The 23,399-nt window shown below is 41.5% G+C and overlaps 1 protein-coding gene across 1 annotated transcript in view; it reads right to left on the reverse strand.

Moving 5' to 3' along the window:
* Xpr1 (xenotropic and polytropic retrovirus receptor 1) overlaps window positions 1–23,132 on the reverse strand; it is a 199,099-nt gene extending 175,967 nt beyond the window's left edge. The window contains exon 1 of the mRNA XM_004658737.3: window positions 22,944–23,132. Within this exon, the coding sequence (XP_004658794.1) occupies window positions 22,944–23,012 (69 nt within the window). The 5' untranslated portion in view covers window positions 23,013–23,132. The remainder of the gene's footprint in view (window positions 1–22,943) is intronic.
* Between the last annotated feature and the right edge of the window lie 267 nt (window positions 23,133–23,399).

Below are 23,399 nucleotides of genomic sequence, written 5' to 3' on the forward strand. Positions count from 1 at the left end.
GACCTCCTACAACTGTAAACAAATTCCAGATGCATGCATCTGGCTTTATGTGGGTACCAGGGTATCAAACCTCAGCCATCAGGCTTGGTAGGTAAGTGCCTTTAACCACTGAGTCATCTCTCTAGCCCTTTCAAACATGTTTTAAAGTGTCTCCTACCCATCTAAGTAATACCAATATCAGTGCTCAACTCTGTTTTAAGTTAGCCAGAGATTGAAGGAACACGAGCATGGTGGCCTACCCCTTTAATCCCAGTACTCTGGAAGCAGAGGAAGGACTGCTGTAAGTTTGAGGCAAGTCTGGCACAACAGGGTAAGTTCCAGGTCAGCCTGGGCTACAGTGAGACCCTACCATGTAAAACAAAACAAAATATATGTAACAAATTGACCAGACATATTTATCTCCTTTCCCTCTCAAAGCCCCACTAAAATGATAATGCAGGAATTTTTAAAAGTACAGAGCTGCAAGAATAAAATGAAGGAAAAGGAGAAAGCAGAAGGCAATAGGTTTCAATACATTTTTAAAAACAGCAGAGTAATAAACAGACTTAGTGGTCAAAAGAGAAAATTTCAAAAACCTTCAGAGTACTACACCAACAAGAAGCAAGACAATCCTAACCTATACACCCCAGAACAGCTCAGGAAGTGGAAGTTCCATATAGTTGAGAAGGTAGAGTTAAGGAACAGAGCTAAATATAGGACTGGATGGGCTGGAGAGAGAAATGGCGTAGCGAATAAAGCCTTGCCTATGAAGCCTACAGATCAAGGTTCAATTCCCCAGTACCCATGTAAGCCAGATGTACAAGGTGGTGCATGTGTCTGGAGTTTGTTTGCAGTGGATAGAGGCCCTGGTGTGTCTATTCTCTCTCTTTCCTTCTCTCTCCCTCTCAAATAAATAAATACTTTTTTTTTTTTTTTTTTTTTTTTTTTGGTTTTGGTTTTGGTTTTTCAAGGTAGGGTCTCACTCTAGCTCAGTCTGTCCTGGAATTCACTATGTAGTCTCAGGGTGACCTCAAACTCAGAGTGATGCTCTTACCCCTGACTCCCAAGTACTGGGATTAAAGGCATGTGCCACCACATCTGGCTAATAAATAAATAAATGTTAAGAAATATATATAGAACTGGCTGAATAAGGCAGTTATCAGGTCCACTCTTGGCCTACCAACCGTACTCTCCAAACAACCTACCAGACATGGATACCACATATCCTGTACTTTGTTTCTAGGGGATGTGACTCTGGACCCAGTAAAGGACAGAAGCGACAAGCACAGGCTGAAAACTAAATCTATACTCTGAACAATAGAATACAAGCCCTGTTTCCTTATTTCTTAATCCCTCACTCCCATAACATCCACAACTAAGAGTATGCCTACTAAAAAAAAGGTAACTGAGCTGGATGTGGTGGCACACACCTTTAATCCCAGCACTTGGGAGGCAGAGGTAGGAAGATCGCTGTGAGTTGGAGGCCAGCCTGAGACTACAAAGTGAATTCCAGCTTGAGACTACAAAGTGAATTAATTCCAGGACAGCCTGGGCTTGGGCAACTTAATGGTCAAGGCATTTGCCTACAAAGACTAAGGACCTAGTTCAATTCCCCAGTACCCATGTAAATCAGATGCATAATGTGGTGTGTGCATCTGTAGTTCGTTTGCAGTGGCTAGAGGCCTTGGAGAACCCATTCTCTCTATTTGCCTTTCTCAAATAAATAAACAAACAAATAAATATTTTTAAATGTTACTGGAGGAAATCCAGGATAATTACAAGATGTTCCACTATCTATTATCTAAACAAATGTGAAAAGCTGGTAATAACATAATACTACCAACAGAAACCATAAATCATCCAAGAGTAATCTCCTTTGAGGGTTGGGGAGATGGCTCAGTGAATAAAGCACTTGCTGTGCAAGCCTTAATACCTGGATTCAGATGCCCAGACCCCTCATTAAAAAAGAAAAGTCCTCTTTTAGAGTTTGTACTAAGGAAGTTATCCACCTTCAATTCTTTAATAAAAGTATAAACAGCCATTGGCATTGAAATGTTGTAGGTTAGATTCACAATCATATTCTTCCCATAAACATGGGAATCATGAGGAAATACAACATAATTTCCAAGAACCCAGTACACAAGCAATATTAGTAATTAAATAAGCTTCCTGATAAGGATGCTAACTATAAAAGAACATATATATGCATGCAACACATGCACATCGAAACAAGTTACAACTCTCACTATATTAAATTATCATGCAAAAAGAACAGATATACTTAGTCTAGTAATCAGAATCATCTCATGAGTTTATAGAAAAAAAAAATCAAAAGCTTGTGTCTACTTGGGATGACTCAGAAGCTATCATGGTGCTAGAAAGAAGCGACCAGAGTGCTCAGTACTGCAATATCTATGTCACACCTTCCAAGGCTCAGGGTCTATTGTAGAAAAGATGGCAGAAAGAATGTAAGAGCCAAAGGAAGGGTAGGACTTCTTACAATGTGCTCCCCCAGACACAAAATGGCCTGGATATCCATGACCTCACAGTGCCTGATACTACCTACACAAGACCATCATAACAGGAGGAAAAGATCATGACATCAAAATAAGAAACAGACTGATTGAGATGGGGAGGGGAATGGAGTTTCAAAGGGGGAAGTGGGGGGAGGGAAGGTATTACCATGGGATATTCTTTATAATCATAGAAGTCAATAAAAACAAATAAATAAATATATTTAATTTAAAAAAGCTTGTGTCTAAATGCCAGAAATTTTATTTTCCATAGATTTAGTGGGGTCCAGATATTTGCCTTTCTACTTTTATAAGGAGCCTCGGTAATTCTAATGTAAATGGTCATTGAGTCAATCTTGAGGGCTTTGGAGTGTGTGTGTACAGACAATCTTTAAACAGTATTATCTGGGCTGGAGAGATGGCTGAGCGGTTAAGCGCTTGCCTATGAAGCCTAAGGACCCAGGTTCAAGGCTCGATTCCCCAGAACCCATGTTAGCCAGATGCACAAGAGGGCACATACGTCTGGAGTTCGTTTGCAGTGGCTGGAGGCCCTGGCGTGCCCATTCTCTCTCCCTCTATCTCTATTTGCGTCTTTCTCTCTCTGTCACTCTCAAATAAATAAATAAAATAAACAAAAGAAAATTTTTTAAAGCATTATCCAAAGCCGGGCATGGTGGAGCATGCCTTTAATCCCAGCACCTGGGAGGCAGAGGTAGGTGGGTCACTGTGAGTTTGAGGCTACCCTGAGACTACATAGTGAATTCTATGTTGGCCTGTGCTACAGTGAGACCCTACCTCAAAAAAAAAGCATTATTCAGCCAGGCGTGGTGGCACAACCTTTAATCCCAGCACAGAGTTAGAGTCACTCTGTGAGTTCAAGGCTACCCTAAGACTACATAGTGAATTCCAGGTCAGCCTGGGCTAGAGCCAGACTTTACCTCAAAAAAAAAAAAAAAAAAAAACCCTCAAAAAAAAAAAAAAAAGCAAAGCATTTTCCAACATTTTAGAAACAAGATTGTGATTCAAGGCCAGTGAACAGACACTGGCACAAACAAGTCTAGAATGCTGGCTTCTGCTGCCACAAATGCTAGGAGAGCCACAATGAGGGACAGAAAAGACTTACATCTGCATGAAAGGAAACTAAATTGAAATAAATTGTCTCTATCATGGATATAAACAGTAAAAGATTTAGAGTTGGGCAATATCCATTAGCCACATGTTACTATTAAAATTTTAATCAGCTAAAATGAAATATCTGTTCCTCAGTCTCATGAACCACATTCCAAGCAGTCAACATGTGACTAATGACCATGTTCTGGACAATGAAGATACAAAACATTTCCTTTATCACTGAGCACTTTACAGGATACTGCTGAATTTGAGAATTTGTCGATTGAGACAATTCTCAGTGTTGGCTTCACAGAACTCAATAATGACTGCCAGTGACAAAACCTACCTACAGCAGTCAAGTACCTGGCATATTCTGATAAGGAAATAATACACTGTTATTGCCTACAACATATGGACTAAATATTTCACACACAATACCACAATTACTGAGAAAGTCATTTACACTGTTCTACAGATAAAAATCCAAGAACTGGGCTGGAGAGATGACTTAGTGGTTAAGGCACTTGCCTGCAAAGCCAAAGGACCCAGGTTCCATTCCCTAGTACCCATGGAAGCCAGATGTGGGGCCAGGAGCATCCCCTCTCAACCGCAGCCCTGTGGATCACGACGGGGATGAGCAAGGTGGGCGGACAGGGCAAAGAAGAGGCCCCCAGGTAGGGAAGTCCCTATCTTCTAAGCCTGAGCCCCTCCCCTCCTCGTGAAGAACAGGTTGGGAAGGGGGTTTAGGAAGTGCCTTCTGTGAGACAGTAGTTGGTCTAGGGATGCCCAGGCCTGTCTTTGTGGTACTCAACACCCACCCACCCCCACCTGGCAATCCCCTCCCCCTGCAGGTGGAGCACCCAACCCATCCTTTTTGGTGCTAACAGCTCTCTCCTGGTAGTGAAGTGGGGTAGTCGGAAGAGGAGGTCTGGGTTCAGGGTTGAGCACAAGGTCACAGCTGGGAAGAGTAGCTCCTCTCCAGACCTCTCACATTGTGCCTTTAGTTAACACTGTGCTTTGTGTAAAAAAAAAAAAAAAAATCCAAGAATCATAAAGGTCTTACTACAAATAAATAATAAAACTAGAATTCAAATTATGTGAATTTCAGCACTTATTTGATTTTCAGCACTGAAAATAATAAACTAAGCTACAAAACAACCCACATGGGGGCTGGGAAGATGGCTTAGCAGCTAAAAGTGCTTGCTTTCTAGCAAAGCTTGCTGGCCCAAGTTCAATTCCTCAGCACCCAAGTAAAGCTGGATGCAAAAAAATGGCTTATGCGTCTGGCATTACTTTGGAGTGGCAGGAGACCTGGTGTGTACACACACACACACAGATGAAAGTTTTTTAAAGGAACACACACCAGCCATGGTGATGCACACTTTTCATCTAGGGTACTCAGGAAGCTGAGGTAGGAGGACTATTGTGAGTTCCAGGCCAGCCTGAGACTACATAATGATTTCCAGGTCAGCCTGGGCTAGAGCAAGACTCTAGAAGAAACACATAATAAACCAAAAGATATTTGTGCCACGCATGATGGCTCATGCCTTTAATCCCAGCACTCGGGAGGCAGAGGTAGGAGGATCGCCTTGAGTTCGAGCCCACCCTGAGACTACATAGTGAATTCCAGGTCAGCCTGGGCTAGAGCGAAGCCCTACCTTGAGGAACAAAAACAAAAAGACAGTTGCAATGCAACAAAACAAAAACAGTCATGTGCCTATATAGATTGTATTAACATTAGCTTTAAAAAGAAAAAAGAAGGGCTAGTGTTGCTGTCAGGTTCACAGTGCTGGTAGAAATCACCCAACCAAGAGCAGTTTGTGGGAAAAAGAGGTTTATTTTGACTTACAGGCTAAAGGGGGAAAAGCTCTATGATGGCCTGGAAAACAATGGCATGAGAAGAGGGTGGACATCACTGCCTGGGCAATATAAGATGGACAACAGCAACAGGAGAGTGTGCCAAACACTGGCATGGGGAAACTGTCTATAATATCCATAAGCCCGCCACCAACAATACACTGTCTCCAGGAAGCGTTAATTCCCAAACCTCCATCAGCTGGGAACCTAGCATTCAGAACACCTAAGTTTATGGGGGACACCTGAATCAAACCACCACAACTAGAAAGATGGCTTAGCGGTTAAAGCACTTGCCTGCAGAGCCAAAGGATCTGGGTTTGACCCTTCAGGATCCATATAAGCCAGATGTACAAGGGGGCACATGCATCTGGAGTTCGTTTGCAGTGGCTAAAGGCCCTGGCACATCCATTTTCTCTCTCTCTTTCTGCCTTTTTCAAATAAATAAAATATATTTATAAAAAGGAGGAGGAATGGGCCGGGCGTGGTGGCGCATGCATTTAATCCCAGCACTCGGGAGGCAGAGGTAGGAGGATTGCCATGAGTTCAAGGCCACCCTGAGATGACAGAGTTAATTCCAGGCCAACCTGGGCTAGAGTGAGACCCTACCTTGAAAAATCAAAAGTCCAAAAAATAAAAAAAAAAAAAGGAGGAGGAATGGAATATGTGGTCAGCATTAAAAGTACCAGGAAGGGCTGGAGAGATGGCTTAGTGGTTAAGCGCTTGCCTGTGAAGCCTAAGGAACCCGGTTCAAGGCTCGGTTCCCCAGGTCCCATGCTAGCTAGATGCACAAGGGGGCATATGCGTCTGGAGTTCGTTGGCTGGAAGCCCTGGTACGCCCATTCTCTCCCTCTCCCTCTATCTGTCTTTCACTCTGTATCTGTCGCTCTCAAATAAATAAATAAATAATGGACAAAAACATATTTTAAAAAAGCACCAGGAAAGGGCTAGAGAGATGGTTCAGAAGTTAGGCATGCTTCCTGGACAAGTGTGAGAGCCTAAGGGGGTCTGAATTCAAATCTCCAGATTCCACATAAAGCAGTTCCACATGGCCACACATATCTGCAACCCAATCTCACAGGGGAGCAGACACCCAAGCTCTGCAAGCTCTGGAAACAATAAAGAGACTCAAGCTCAAAAATCACCACCACCACCATGATCAGGCAGAAGAGCAATGGAGCAGGACACCCAAGGTTATAATCCAGCAACTGAAACCAAGTTACCTTACAGGCAACAAGCATATGGGGCTCCACAGAGCACAGACATGAATACACCAAGCATGTGCAAAAAATAAAATATATTAAAATTAAAAACTAAAAGCATAGTGAAAGGGTAGTTTCAAAACAACAATGGCAGCATATCCAAGCATAATCCAGTAGGGGAAAAAAATACTACACCAAGAATATGACCCTGTACTTGGTCTTGTGAATCATTAACTCTGACATCCTAATCACATGTTTAGTCAATCCCCTTCTCATAATTTATTGTTCCTCAATAGCATGGAAGAGAGAACAGGGAAACAACATGTTTACAAGGAAAAACTATTTTAATCTAGAATGTGAGGTATATTTCCCATTGTACATGAGTAATTTGGCACATAGGTATTTATACATCACTCCCCTATGAGCTTAACAACATTCAGCCAATCACTTAAATATGCTATTGGTCAAGTCCCATCAGTCTATGGTCACTGAAAAGACCGAATTCAAATCAGAACTTGAGCCACAGTGAATTCACAAAAGCACACATCCTGTCTTTTGGCAACCACTGAAATGGTGTTCCTAAGCAACGCGCTGACCTCAAATGGCACCTTTTATCCAAATTTAATTCACATTTATTAGTCCTGTAGTAAATGCCCTGAGAGTCCTAGCTATCAAATTTCTTACAAATCTATCCTTCTTCAACCCTTTTCCTACCTTAGTGGAACTACTGTATCAAAAACCTGCAAAGTGAGGAAAGGATAGAATCTGGACTAAGCTGGCTTCATGATCATAACTCCACCACAAACTAGTTGTGTGACAATTACTAAAGTATGAGGTTATTTTTCTTGGAAAATGAAATATAAAACTACATCAACAGGCCTGCTGTAAGAATCCCATGAAATACTTCATGAAGAAACACAGGAGCTGCTAAACGTGAGACACTGTGCTAGATGAGAAGCACCCAGCGCTTGCTTGCCGCACAGTATCATCTAATAAACTTATTAACACCAAACCTAAAATGCCACTAAATGAAGACTGAAACACTGGGTACTAACTAAACAATGATATAACATCAATTTTATTTTATTTTTTTGTTTTGTTTTGAGGTAGGGTCTCACATTAGCCCAGGCTGACCTGGAATTCACTCTGTAGTCTCAGAGTGGCCTCAAACTGATAGTGATCCTCCTCCCTCTGCCTCCCAAGTACTGGGATTAAAGGCGTGCACCACCACACCCGGCTCCATAACATCAATTGTAAGACATACTGACTTCAGATGTTAAAATGTGAAAAGGGACAAACAAAAATTAATTATCTTAAAACTGGGCATGTTGGTGCACGCCTTTAATCCCAGCACTCGGGAGGCAGAGGTAGGAGGACTATCATGAGTTCAAGGCCACCCTGAGTCTACATAGTAAATTCCAGGTCAGCCTGGCCTAGTGCGAGACCCTACCTCAAAAAATTAAAAAAAAATTAGCTTTAATTCAGGCATGGTGGCACATGCCTTTAATCCCAGCACTTGGGAGGTAGGAGGACTGCCGTGAGTTCAAGGGCACCCTGAGACTACATAGTGAATTCCAGGTCAGCCTGGGCTAGAGCAAAACCTTACCTTGGGGAAAAAAAAAAAAAAAAAAAAATTATCTTTAGCTATACATTCTGGTTTTCCTATCTTTGGTCTTGATTTGTGCAATGCATCTTCTAAGATCTAAAATAAACACACACACACCACTTTGCACTGCTGTCTCTCTCCATGAGGGGTTGGTAGGATTGCTCAGTGGTAAAGGCACCTGCTTGAAAAGCCTGCCAGCCAAGGTTTAATCCCCCAGTATTCACGTCAAACCAGACACAGACACACAAAAAGTGGTGCATGCGTCTGGTATTTATTGGCAGCAGCAAGAAACCCTGGCACATTCACATGCATTCAAATAAATAAATAAATAATTTTTAAGTCCTTTATGAGCCAGGAGTAGTAGTACATACCCATAATCCTTTGGCAGGAGGATGGCAAGTTTGAAGCTGGCCTGGGTTACGTGGTAAATCTGAGGCTAGCATGAGCTATGTTGTGAGACCTTATCTCAAATAATAAGTAAATAAATAAATAAATAAAAATAAAATTTACAGGCTGAAGGGATGGCTTAGCAGTTAAGGCATTTGCCTGTAAGGCCAAAGGACCCAGGTTCTACTCCCCAGGACCCATGTTAGCTATATGTACAGGGAGGCACACGCGTCTGGAATTCGTTTGCAGTGGCTGGAGACCCTGGTGTGCCCATTCTCTCTCCTTCTCTCTCTCTCTCTCCCTCCTTCCCTCCCTCCTTCTTTCTCTGCCAAATAAATAAAAATAATTTAAAAATAAAATAAAATTTACACCCAGGAAAATGTTTAAATTTTTTGATATGGTATTTCAGGTCCTTTACCCTTTAATCCCTCCCAGTTCCTTAACAAGCCCACTCTATAGACTGTTCAACATACCTACTAAAATCAGATTCCATTATGCCTTAATATTTCGACCTAGACATTGTTCAACTTTACTCTTTCAGCCTAGATTGCTCCCAGTGCCCTTTCCCCTTTCATACATGTGATAAAACTATATACTCAACTAAGCCATGGGTGTTGGCTTATGCCTTTAATCCAGAGACTAAAGTAGGAAGATTGCTCCTTTTTTTTTCTTCTTTAGGCCAGCCTGTGCTATGAAATGAATTCCAGGTCAGCCAGGACTAGAATAAGACCCTGCCCCAAAAAGCATACCAGGTAGGGGAAATGGCTGAGCTAAAAGCATTTACCTGCAAAGCTGACAGCCTAGGTACAATTCTCAAGGCACATATGTAAGCTACATCCAAAATGTGGTAAAAGTGTTCATTTGCAGGGAGGCCCTGGCACACCCATAAACACACACATGCATGCACATACAGAAAATAAATAAAGTTTTAAAAATTAAAAACAAAACAAATGCTAAGTATGTTCAATCTCTAGCACCCTATTCAAATAATGGCACTACAGATCCTTCCAATATAAATGCCTTCGTTCTCTAGGGAAAAAATCAGCTGGCCATTCTTCTTTAAAATAATCAGAGCATAAATACTAGGACCAATATTTTAGCTTCTCTGGAACACACTGGACAAAGAATTGTCTTGGATGACACACTAAATAAAGCCAGGATTAGCTCTCACTGACTGACTATATCTCCAGCAACCTGTATGGTCCCAGCTAATACGATGTTAAGGTCTCAGTCTCTGAAATAATACACAACTGTGTTTGCTTTCTGGTTCTACCACTTTCTAGATATGCAACCAGGGACAAACTCCTTAGTCTAAAATTCAGCATCTTTTCAAAACAGGCCTAACAAAATCTACCTTTAATGGTAAGGACTAAATGTAAAGTGCCAAGCAAACCAAAGCACCCAATAAACACTAGCTGTGGTTATTAGTATCATTATTGTTTTATTATTGCTTAAAAAGAAGGGCATTCATGAAGAATAAATGAGCTTACCTCACATTCTAATTTTCTCTCCCCCCGCCCCCCTGAGGTACGGTTTCACTCTAGCTCAGGCTGACCTGGAATTCACTACAGTCTCAGGGTGACCTTGAACTCACGGCAATCCTCCTACCTCTGCCTCCAAGTGCTGGAATTAAACGTGTATGCCACCACGCCAGGCTTGCTTTCTAATTTTCTCTAGACATATTTGCTCTGACTCTGGCTTAGCAACTTCAATTATAAGAGTTGAAAGATGTATTCATGTAATACATGTAACCTGTGCTATGATTCAATCATAGGTATGTTCCAGAAGAATGGACAATTTTATGCTTTTTTAAAATTTTATGATTTTTAAAGTCTTTGTATATATGCATACGTGTGTTTGCTATGTACATTTGTGTGTGTGTGTGTGTGTGTGTGTGTCTCCAAGTATTTGAGTACATTTCATGACACATGTGTGGAAGTCAGAGGACAACCTCAGGTGGAGGTCCTCACCTCCCACCTTGTTTGAGACAGGGTCTCTTGTTTCACCTCTGCGTACACCGGGCAAGCCAGCCTACAAGCTTCGAGAGACTCCCCTGTCTCAGACTCCCATCTTACTGGAGGAACACTGGAATTACAGACATGGGCTATCTTGTTTAGCTTTATGTAAGTGGTAAGAATCCAAATTCAGGTCCTCACACTTGCACACCAAGTACCTTACCCAAGGTACCTCCCCAACCAAACAATTCATTTCTCAACCATTCTGGTCTTCATTTCATTGCTAACTGACCCATCAAGCACTATCATAATTCCTCAGTCGTGTCTCCTCATTCAAAATGGCTTCCTACTTGTGACCATACCTAAATGGGGCAATGGTTAATTTTATGAGTAAACACTAACAGCATTAATGTCTGAGTCTCATCATTTATTCAGTCTTTTAATTAGCATATAGAAAAAATATTTTAGGGCTAGAGAGATGGCTCAGTGGCTAAGGCACTTGCCTCCAATGCCACTATTTTAGGGTTAGAGAGATGGCTTTAGTGGCTAAGGCACTTGCCTCCAAAGCCAAAGGACCCAGGTTTGACTCCTCAGGACCCACATGAGCCAGATGCACAAGATGACACATGCATATGGAGTTCATTTGCAGCAGCTGGAGGCCCTGACACGCCCATTCTCTATATGTCTCTTTCTCTCTCCCTTCCCCTCTCTCTCAAATAAATAAAATAAAATATTCAAAATAAGTAAAAATATTTTAGGTTGGTAATATGATCTAATAGAGTACATCCAGATAAATGTATTAGTGCAGAACATGGGTTCTGGGGAATTGAATCTGGGCCCTTGGGCTTCTCAGGCAAGCACCTTTACTACTAAGCCATCTCTCCAGCCCCATCCTTGAAATTTAAGGCAAAAAATAAAAAAGCAACATTTCTGGGCTAGAGAAATAGCTTAGCAGTTAAAGTACTTGCCTGCAAAGTCTAAGAACCCATGTTCGACTCCCCAGGTCCCGCATAAGCCAGACACACAGTAATGCAAGCATATACATGTGCACAAGGTAACACATGTCTGGAGCTCAATTGCAGTGGCTGGAGGCCCTGGCACACCAATTCTCCCCCCACCCCTTCTCTCTCGCTCATAAATTAAAAAAAAAAAGAAGAAGAAGGTTTATCATGGCAGTGATAAACCTCAGCAAGGTGTAGCAGTATGCAGAAAGCCAATACTCCTATAGTGGGTTCGGCTGGAAAACAGCTCTAAGACTTTCATCACATGTCTCCACCTGTATGCCCTTAATTCACTTAGCTGTGAAACAAAGGGGTTGAAAAGGTCTTTTAAAACTCTAACTTGGCCAGGCATGGTGGTGCACACCTTTAATCTCAGCACTTGGTGAGGCAGAGGTAGAAGGATAAGGATCGCCATGAGTTTGAAGCCACTCTGAGACTCACAGTAAATCCTGGGTCAGCCTGAGCTAGAGTGAGGCCCCACCTCCAAAAACAAAACAAACAAACAACAACAAAAAAAAAAAACTCTAACTTTTCATTTTGTTTTGGAGATAGGGTCTTGCTCTTCCCAGGCTGACCTGGAATTCATTGTGTAATCTCAGGCTAGCCTCAAACTCACAGTGATCCTCCTACTTTTGCCTCCCTCCCAAGAGCTGATAATAAAGGTATGCACCACCACACCCAGCTTTCAAACTAATTTTAAGAATAAATACTAAGTTTTCACTAGAAAACTGAAAAGAACTAAAATTAACTATCCGCTAAAAACTCAAACAAATGCCATGCATGGTGGCACATGCCTTTAATCCCAGCACTTGAGAGGGAGAGGCAGGAGGACTATCATGAGTTCAAAGCCACCCTGAGACTACATAGTGAATTTCTGGCCAGCCTGGGCTAGAGTGAAACCCTACCTTGAAAAGCCAATAAATAAATAATAAAAAGGGGCTGGAGAGATGGCTTAGCATTTAAGGCATTTGCCTATGAAGCCTAAGGACCCAAGTTTGATTCCCCAGTACCATGTAAACGAGATGTACAAGGTGGTGCATGCATCTGGAATTCATTTGCAGTGGCAGGAAGCCCTGGTATGCTCATATTCTTTCTTTCTTTCTATTTCTCTTTCTCTCTCTCCCTCTGCCTCTTTCTTTCCCTCTCTCAAATACACACTCAAACAAATAAATAAATAAAAGGAGCGTTGGAGAGATGGATTAGAGGTTAAGGTGCTTTGCAAGCAAAGTCTAACACCCTGGGTTTGATTCCCCAGTACACACATAAATTGGGCAGATGCACAAACAGACACATGTATCTGGAGTTAGTCTGCAACAGCAAGAGGCCCTGGTGTGCCCACTCACTTTCTCCTTGCAAATAAGTAAATATTTGCAAGCAGAAGAGAAACAAAGAGAAAGAGAAAATGGGCAGACCAGGGCCTCTAACAGCTACAAATGAACTCCAGATGCATGCACCACTTTGTGCATCTGGCTTTACATGGGTACTAGAGAAATCAAATTCAGGTTGTTAAGCTTGGCAGGCAAGTGCCTTAACTGCTGAGCCATCTCTCCAGCCCTAAATAAATACTTAAAAATATAAAATAAAGGAAATCAAGCAAGCCGGGCGTGGTGGCTCATGCCTTTAATCCCAGCACTCGGGAGGCAGAGGTAGGAGGGTCACCATGAATTTGAGGCCACCCTGAGACTCCATAGTGAATCCCAGGTCAGCCTGGGCTAGAGTAAGACCCTACCTCGAAAAACCGCAAAAAAAAAAAAAAAAAAAAAAAAAAGGAAGAAATCAAGCATGGTGGCACACTGGAAACAGAGGTAGGAGTATTACTGTGAGTTCTAGGCCAGCCTGGGACAGTAGAGTGAATTCCAGGTCAGATTGGGGGTAGAGTGAGACCTCACTTTGAAAAAAACAAGCAATAAATAAATCAGGGTGGCTGTTGTTAGCTCAGTCACTAACCAAGTCAAGTGATCTTCATCACTTAACCTCTCTGACCCCCATTTCCAACTTAAACAAAAGGGAATTGGCTAAATAAACAAAAAGTTCCTTACAGATCTAACATCTCATGACAGTGGTTCTAGAAGCCAAATGTCACAAATGAGGTATCAGCAGCTAGGGCTTAGGGAGGTGGCTCAGTTAAAGTATTAGATGAACAAACATGAGGTCCTGACTTCAAACTCTAGAACATGTATAAGAGCCAGGCATGGCCCCACATGTCTAAAATCTCAGTGCTGGGATTCCTAAAGCTTGCTGCCTAGCTAGTCTGGCTAAATTGGTGAACTCCAGGTCCAGTGAGGTTATCAACAGCTATGACAACTTCCTCTTTTTATGCTTACTACTATACCTCATTACCTTTTCTTTATACTTAGCTTCATAACATCTTCTCTTAATTCACAATTAATACAATGATAATCTTGAGGGAAATACAAATTAACAGAGATGAATCCTATGCCTGAAAAGACCAGCCATTACTTCACCATGTATAGAACAGGTGCTACAGAACAGGTCAGTAGTACTCAAGAAAAGTCGGAACAGGCCTAAAATATGTACACATAGATTTCTTCATCATAAAACTGTATGATACAGGAATTAAAGAGCATGAGTTCTGAGCTAGGGAGATGGCTCAGTAGTTAAAAATGTTTGCCTGCAAAATCTGACAGTCCAGGTTGGATTCCTGAGTACCCATGTAAAGCCAGATGCACAAAGTGGTGTATGTGCATCTGCAATTCATTTGCAGTGTCAGAAAGCCCTAGTGCACCTATGCTTTCTCAATATCTGCCTCTTTTCTCTCCTTCTCTCTCTCTCAAATAAATAAGTAAACATTAAAAAAAAAAAAAAAAAACAGAGCTTGGGGCTGGAGAGATGGCTTAGTGGTTAAGGCACATGCCTGTGAAACCTAAGGACCCAGGTTCAAGTCTCCAAGTTCCACATAAACCAGAAGCACATAGTGGCACATGCATCTGGAGTTTGTGTGCAGTGGCTAGAGGCCCTGGGGTGCCCTTCTCTCCTATCTTTTTCGCTCTCTTCCCCTCTCACTGTCTCTAATAAATAAATAAAAATAAAATATTTTTTTAAAAGAGCATGGGTTCTTACAGTCTTACTTCTGCTTCCTACAATTAGAAGAAACATGTAACTAATTAATGGCTCTACAATTCAGTTTCCTCAAATGAAGTAGTGATGACAAACTATTTAAACAGGCTGCTATAAGGAGAAATGTTTTTAAAGTATTTACCACAGTATGTGACATGGTAAGCTCTCAAAAATAATAAGCTGCTAATGTATTACCACTACTGTTGCTACTTATAATTCCTGTACAAAAGCCAAAGTGCCACAGCATTACAGATTTGATTTCAAATTCTAGCTGTACTTTTTCTTAGGTGGATAGCTTTGAACAAACTAATTTCTTTAACCTAGGTTACCTCCTCAAGTAAAATGAAGATAATATCTACCTTGCAAAACTGTTGTGAAGACTGAATGAGATAGCATAATATAAAGCAGTTAATCCCTGGTTCTAAAGTGCCCAGTGACTGATTATTCCCTTCCTACGACAAGTTGACCACACTTCTGATATCAAAGGACAGTGGAAGGATCAGAAGAAATTCAGGGGCCAACTTTCTTTCCTCATTGTCCTTCACTGTGTAGGGGCACCAGAAAACTCTCACCCTACAAATTCCTTTATCTTCCATGTGGTTCAAAAGACTAGAGAGTTTTTTGTTCTGTTCTTTTATCATCTCCAAACTTTCTGTGCTCAAAGGAAGCAACTATAGCCTGGCATGGTAGCAAATGCCTTTAATCCCAGCACTTGAGAAGCAGAGGTAGAAGGGCTGCCATAAGTTCGAGTCCACCCTGTAACTACATAGTGAATTCCAGGTCAGCTTGAGCTAGAGTAAGACACCTGGGAGGGCGGCAGAGGGAAGGAAGGAAGTAACAGTGGAAGTAGGATCCAGGACCCCTTTGGGATCACCAAAACCCTTTCAGGGAACCCTAGAGATCAAAACTATTTTCATAACGATGCAATTCATTTGCTGTTTTCTTGCTTCTTTTCCAAGTATACAATGCATTTTTCCAGATACTGCACAGAATGTAAGGCTATGTCTCTCTAATGGCTAGTTAAAGTATGTTTGTATATTCTTGTGTTTTAAATATTCTTCAATTTTAATTTCTAGTAAACATTGGAATCCTCAATAATTTTTCTTTCTTTTCGAAGTAGGACCTCACTTCTAGCCCAGCCTGACCTGGAACTCACTCTGTAGTCACACAGGCTGGCCTTGAACTCATGGTAATCCTCCTACCTCTGGCTCCCAAATTCTGGGATTAAAGGTGTATACCACCATGCCCAGCCAATCCACAATAATTTTAAATTTTAAGTGTCTGAAATGAAAAGGCTTAAGAACCACTGCTCTAAGGTATAAAAATTCCTCATAAAGCACACAGGTGACTCTGAAGATTACCACTTTACCAATTTTACCCAGATAAGTAACTCACACAATAATCTTAAAAATGTCCCACTGTCTGAGGCTAGGAATGTGGATAAATTGGTAGACAGCTTGCCCAGCATGCACAAAGCCTTGGATTAAATCCCCAACACTGTGCAAACGTGATGGCACATGCCTACAATCCCAGCATTCAGGAGGTAGAGGTTTAGGGTCAGAAGTCCAAAGTTATCCTCTGCTATAAGCTGAAGCCAGCCTGGGATACATGTTTAACAAAGAAAAAGAAATACTTTCCACTTCCTTATGTGAATGTATTCTAATCCTTCAATCTTCCAAAAAATAAAATAAAATAAAATAGCCAGGTGTGGTGGTGCACGCCTTTAGTCCCAGCACTCGGGAGGCAGAGGTAGGAGGTTCGCCATGAGTGAATTCTAGGCCAGCCTGGGCTACAGTGAGACCCTACCTCAAAAAAACAAAGAATTAAAAATAAAATAAAAATGTGTTCACTGATTCTTGTGAAGACTCAGTAACAGACTGTATTTTAGGACTTACATCTCCTTATTTCTGACCTAAAGTCTTTATAATACTACAAGTCCTCTTCAATAAGTAAGAGATAACTGTATGCTGCTACCTTTCATTTATGAATACTTGACCTAATAATTTATCATAGTATTCCAAAGGTCTGGCTCAAAGTTCAGGACTCAGTTAATTTTGAACTTAGTTATAATGAATATAAACTGAAAAACAGACCTTAAAAAGGCATATATCAATCATACTGTGGATGGTATTAGATGAGAAACTTTACTTCAGACAATTATCTTAACGATCTTGAAAAATTTCAGTGAACGTTTTGTAAGAACAGTGTTACTGTTCTATCTGTAACTGAGCTAAAACTACTTCTAGAAGTAGTCTTGCCAGCTCCATCATTGTGCTGTTCACTTGTGCTGGTACTGTTAGCATTACCGCATGTCCACAGGAACCTTTTTAAGTTATATCCACTTTATAAGCATTATTTAATTAAAGCTATGTAATACTTATGCAGAGTATATTTACCTAGGCACCATTACATTAACTATCATCTACTCAAAGTGAATAAGCAGGTGAAGAAACCATCATAATCCTGTTTCCCTCAGAAAGCTTGTGAATGGGACTGGAGAGATGGCTTAGGAGTTAAGGTGCATGCCTGTTAAGCTTAAGGACCCGGGTTCAATTCTCCAGGTCCCATGTAAGCCACATGCTCATGGTGGCACATGTGTCTGGAGTTCGTCTGCATTGACTAGAGGCCCTGCAATGCCCATTCACACTCTCTGTCTCTAATGAATAAAAATAAATATTAAAAAGAAAAAGAAAACCTGTGCATGGCCTCCTTAGTAAGTGTTATAACAATCCATTTATCAAATATCACTAATTTTATTTCTCCCATTTCATATACATAAAAATTAATGGAATTAACAACTTCAATACTATCTTCCTTAAGGGCCTGGGAGGGGGGAGAAATTGGTGTGGAGCCTATTATTGAAATATACCTGGAACCTCTAGCTAGCATAACTCAATCAGTCTCAAATGTTTTCCAGGTTAGGAATGAATCTGAAGCCAGGACTAATTTTCCATGGTCACCCCAGGTCAAATTAGACTCTTAGGTACTTATGATCTGGGCCTTCACCCAAAAGCTGATCCAAAACCAACCTCAGGGACAGATAGACAAGTATAATCTTACAAGATGTTCACCATAACAAACTTTACAAAGATAATGAAGAACAATTAGAGCTTCCTGCCTCTATCTGTATTCACTTACTTAAGTCACATTTATAAAAGGCAAAAGATTCATGCAATCTGAAGAGAAACCAGAGTATTTAAGTCACATTTATAAATGTACATCTCACTAGCAATCATTTACAAGTAGTATCTTAAATATACCACAGTGCTTTCATTTGCACATGTTCAGTAAAGAAAAAGTGTGGTTTGTGCCCCATCGGGTGGCCAAACTGGAAATTTCAAACAAGTTCCAGCAAGGCAAGTTAACCACAACTAATCAACACAAAATCTTTGAGGAATTGAAGCCTGCAACCCAAGCGTTCTCCGGGGAGATTTTGTTCTATAAATGAAAATAATATCAACGTTATGGCAATGTTTCTATATACTTGAAAATAAGGGAAGGGCAGGATATATAGCACCTCTCCTTCCCAGACCCTGCAACAAAAATTAATCCATGATCATTACTTCTTATTTATTTAAGTTAAATAAACAAGTCTCATGGCTGGTGATACAGTTCAATGGTGGAATACTTGCCAAAGCATGCCCAAGGTCCTGTGTTCAATCCCCAGCACTGAAAAGGCTTCACTGGGCTACCTTCCCATTTACAGATTAAAATCTCTTCAAAAAAATTTGAAAATAAACCAGGCATGGAAGCTCACACCTTTACTCCCAGCGCTCAGGAAGCTGAGGTAGAGGGACTGCTGAGACCAACGCCAGCATGGGCTACAGAGTAGAGTTCCAGGTCAGCCTGGGTAAGAGAGACCCTACTTCAAAAAATTTCTTTTGAAAATATGTTAAGATGATTTCAAAAGAATACTTTAAAGCCCACCCTCTTCATAAAATAAAATGAAATGAACTGCCAGGCATCGTGGTGCATGTCTTTAATCTCAGCAATCAGGAGACAGAGGAGGAAGATCATCGTGAGTTCAAGGCTAGCCTGAGATCTCAGTTAATTCCAGGTCAGCCTGGACCAGACTGAGACCCTAGCTCAAAAAACAAACAAAATAAATAAAATAAACTATAACAAGGCACAGAAATTTACAGTTGGACGAGTCTTTAGTGTCTATAAGGTTATGAGCTTGGAAATGATGATCAAGTTGGTTCTCTACCCTACATAAAGATTAACAACCTTAAACCCCAGAATGAGGAAGTGTGTGACCTGATTCCCCATGCTTAATACAGTGCTCAAGACTAGCCTCATGTGTGTGGGCATGTGTATGTGTGTGTGGGCACATGTATGCATGTACACACGTGCCTGCCAACACGTTTGTGGCTTAACATCTCTGGGTCTTAGTTTCCTTACCTACCAAAATACCTACCAAAAACAAAATAATCTTTTTTAAAAATTTTTTTATTTTTTATTTTTATTTTTTTTTAATTTTTATTAACATTTTCCATGATTATAAAATATATCCCATGGTAATTCCCTCCCTCCCCACCCCCACCCTTTCCCATTTGAAATTCCATTCTCCATCATACTACCTCCCCATTACAATCATTGTAATTACATATATACAATATCAACCTATTAAGTATCCTCCTCCCTTCCTTTCTCTACCCTTTATGTCTCCTTTTTACCTTACTGGCCTCTGCTACTAAGTATTTTCATTCTCACGCAGAAGCCCAATCATCTGTAGCTAGGATCCACATATGAGAGAACATGTGGCGCTTGGCTTTCTGGGCCTGGGTCAAAATAATCTTTAAATTCCCTTTCAATTCTTAAAGTCCTATAATTTGGAGACTGCAATTTTTTAGTATTTTATACAACTACACTATACTCTGGAAAGTCATTCTTGGCCCCTGAGAAACCAAGCAAACAAGACCCAGGGGGTGGGGTGAGGAAGGGGGACACAAGTCAGCAATCAACAGCACCAAATATTTTTGCTTCTTTTGATAATATTCTGTAAAATATTAACATGATCATACTAGTCCATTTAGATGAAACTGGTCTAAATACTTTTGAATATCTTTCTGTAAAGCACTAAAAATATAACCACTGATTCTAAATCAAGTATCCTTATAAACACTTCTTAATGTTCTATTTTCTTATGCTGAGATTTATAGTCAGATTATTGGAAACAAGAATAGTCTCTGCTCCTTTGTGATTACTCTTGGTAAAAACTATTCACAAAAATAGGTTTCCTTTATACGGTTTCTCCATGTTACTCTCCTCTCTCGTTTTTATGCTTACTCTACCTGTGAATACTGAATCCATGAACCCCATAATTTCTTTGTAAATTAAAAATCAATCATTTTAAGGATAGTGATATGCTACTTTCAATAATTCTGACAATATAAGAAATAAAAGCCAGTAAAACTAATCCAAGAACATTAACCAGACTGAACCTTGAAGAGCTCTGGTCCTATTTTCATTTTCTTTATGAAAGAGAAAAGCATGCTAGAAGAGCAAAAACATTGTCCCCGGGTCTCACAGCTAACATATAGAAGAACTAGATGATGCCACCACATATAGATAATATTACATATAATTAACTGTTACATGAAAACTATATCTAAATCTGCCTAATTCAAATGATAATTAATATAGGAAAGTGATATAAAAACCAGATTGGTTCACAGCACTAGAAGGCACCTTAAGCTAGAAACCAAGGGTAAACACATCAAAATGTCACCCCAGTACTTGAATGCCAAACCCAAGTGTCTATGCTGCTACCTGTTTTTAGATGCATCATCTTCATATAGGTAAAAGTACTTACTACAAAATCATGTGAAGGCTGTTTTCTGTAGCAAAGGCTAACATCCCATAAAGATCCTTTTTCCTTGAAGTTTTAAATGGTTAGCATTTCTGAACCTTAAATACTCATACTTCTGCATTGTTTTTAAAGGAATAGCACTAACTCTTTAGAAATAATACACAACCAGATGGGGAGGTAATATGATGAAGAATGGAATTTCAAAGGGGAAAGTGCAGGGGGGGTACTACCATGGGATATTTTTTATAATTATGGAAAATGTTAATAAAAATTGTGAAAATAAATAAATAAATAAATAAATAAATAAATAAATAAAAAGAAATAATACACAACCCTATACAAAATTCTTTAATGCTTCCAACCTTCATTTTGCCTATCAAACAATGAGTGCATCCACTAACGAGAGCTGCACAGTAGGAATCTGTAGAATCACATTGTAATTGTCCACAATGAGTGGATTTTTCCAAAACCAGTGCATAATTGGACTGAGAAAGATAACACAGTCACTTAGAAGCACAGGAATTTTGTCCCTCTGTGACCAAACTAGAGTAACCATTTAGAAATCATTACCAAATGGACTATGTAAATTGAAGAGTCCCAGACACTGTGGTTATTCCAGCCACAAAGCTGACATTACAAATCAAGAGTTAATTGCATTTTCAAACTAAATCTTAAGCTTCCCCTTCCAGCCCTACATATTCCTAAATCGAGGAAATGGTCAAATGTTGAAATACTTAACATGAATCAGAGCATAACTCCAGCCACTGTGACTTCTACCAAAGCTAACAGTCCACACAGTATACGTGCTCCAGTCCTATCCTCTAGGAAGAACTGGCAGTGGTGCTGAAAACTGCTACTAGACATGAAAAACCAAGAGCCTTCTCTCAATAAAACCCATCACCTGGACTCTTGCCAAGGTTTTAAAACTGACTGAATGTTATTAGAAACAATAAATCAACAGCGCTACAGGCTGCAATGTTAAAACCTTTTCTGACAAAATGTTGCCCACAAAACACTACAAGAAAATCAAGTGACAAGAAAGTACTAATAATGACAGGTCATTCGTTTCTGACACTTCACACTGTATGCTGCAAGTAAATTTATCTTAAAATCTTCACTATTCTGTTTAACCTACCCATATCCTTTCCCAATCTTTAATTATTACAATTGAATTATTACTATTTATTTACATAAATAAATGAACACATTGCTGGTTCCTCTAAACATCTAATCACTAAATCTGTATAAAAGTTAGAGGCCTAAAACAGTGTAATTCATAAAATCTAGCTAGTGAGTGTGGGTTCATATTGATTTTATACTCTTTGTTTCTGTACATACCATAGATATGAATTCCTATCCGTTACAGATAAGTCCCTATCCAGGAGCTGAACTGTGAGCTACTGAGCTACCCATTATGATACTTAAAGAGGGCTAGGTATCCTACCCTGTAAATACATAAGTGGCTTCATTATCTTTACTTTTCCCTATACTGGTGTGAGTTTCCTTATCACTATCTATTAAATACCCTCCAGGAACTGTTATCACAGAAATTAGAAGGAAAGAGGGATCATGACTTCTGTGATACATAGGTATAAGATACTGTGTTTGCAATACAGTCATTTTCTCCTTAACAGAAACTTAGCAGAAAACCTAAAAATTTTAAATAATTTTCTTCTCTCCATTCCAAAACAACCGAAGAGCCAAAACACCAGAGATGTGTGATCACTCTGTACAGTTCACGCAAACGCCGTACAAAAGACAAGTGGCCGTCTCAGCGACCCAGAATTGTCAGTTCAATGCATTTGCAAAGTATAACCACTGCATTACATGATTACCCATTTCACCAAGTTTCAATCTTGCTACAAAGCCTTTGTCAACAGTGGGCAAGTGGAGGAAGCCGAGTGGCTCCGGTGGCATGAAAGGAAATCACCGGAGGGGCTAGATCTTGCAAAGAGCGATATGGCTTGGTGAGAGGTGAGAGCAGAGAGAAAAGGAGAGCTAACCTTGGCGAGGGGGTGAGCTCTCCCAGGGTGGGGACGAGAGGTCAGGGTTGAGAGCGGGGGAAGGATCAGCTCTGCCGAAGCGCCGCCACCCCGGGAGATCCTCGCACCCCGCGACTCCCCCATCTGCGGGCTTCGGCTTCCCCACCACCCCTCTTCCCCAAGCCCCCCGGCCCGGGTTCATGCCCTTCCTCCCGCCGCCGCCGCCGCATATCCGTTACCCCGGCGGCAGAGGACTGCGGGGGAGGGGAGGGCAGCCGGGCCGGTGGGAGCCGGCCGCCCCGGGGCCGAGGGGGGTGATGCCGCAGTGGCTCCCCGCGACCGCGGTTCAAAGTCCGCTCGGGCGCGGGGACGGGCAGGAGCGGCGGCGGAGGACAGGACGAGCGTGAGCCGGGAACCCCTCCGATACCTCCCCAAGCAAACCCCGGCCGGCCGCCTCCAGTTACCTCATACTGGATGTATTGCTTCCTCCACTCGGGAGTGATGTGCGCGGAGAGGTGCTCGGCGAACTTCATCCTGCCGTTTCCCCCTCACTCCCACCCGGCTCCAGCAGCTACAGGCGGCGGCGGCGGCGGCGGCAACAGCGACTCCGACTCCTCCCCACATGGGCCCCGGCGCGGCGCTGCGCTTCTCTCCTCCTCCGCCGCCGCCGAGGTCTCCTCAGAGCCGCCCTCCCGCCATCTTCCTCCTCCTCTCCGTAGCCCCGCCCCTCCCCGCCCTCCAGACGTCATCCCCATGGTAACCGCCTACGCCGCTACGACGGACGGAGGGAGGGCGGAGGGCGGGGCGGGGCTTAGGTGCTTTTTCCTTTATGCCCCGCCCCTTCTGGGCCGGACGTGGTGGAGGCGCCTCCCCTGACCTCTTCCGTCTGGCTCCCGTTGGCCCTACAGCTCCTCTGGGCC

Source organism: Jaculus jaculus, chromosome 1 (genome assembly GCF_020740685.1).
Source record: "Jaculus jaculus isolate mJacJac1 chromosome 1, mJacJac1.mat.Y.cur, whole genome shotgun sequence".
Lineage (NCBI taxonomy): Eukaryota > Metazoa > Chordata > Mammalia > Rodentia > Dipodidae > Jaculus > Jaculus jaculus.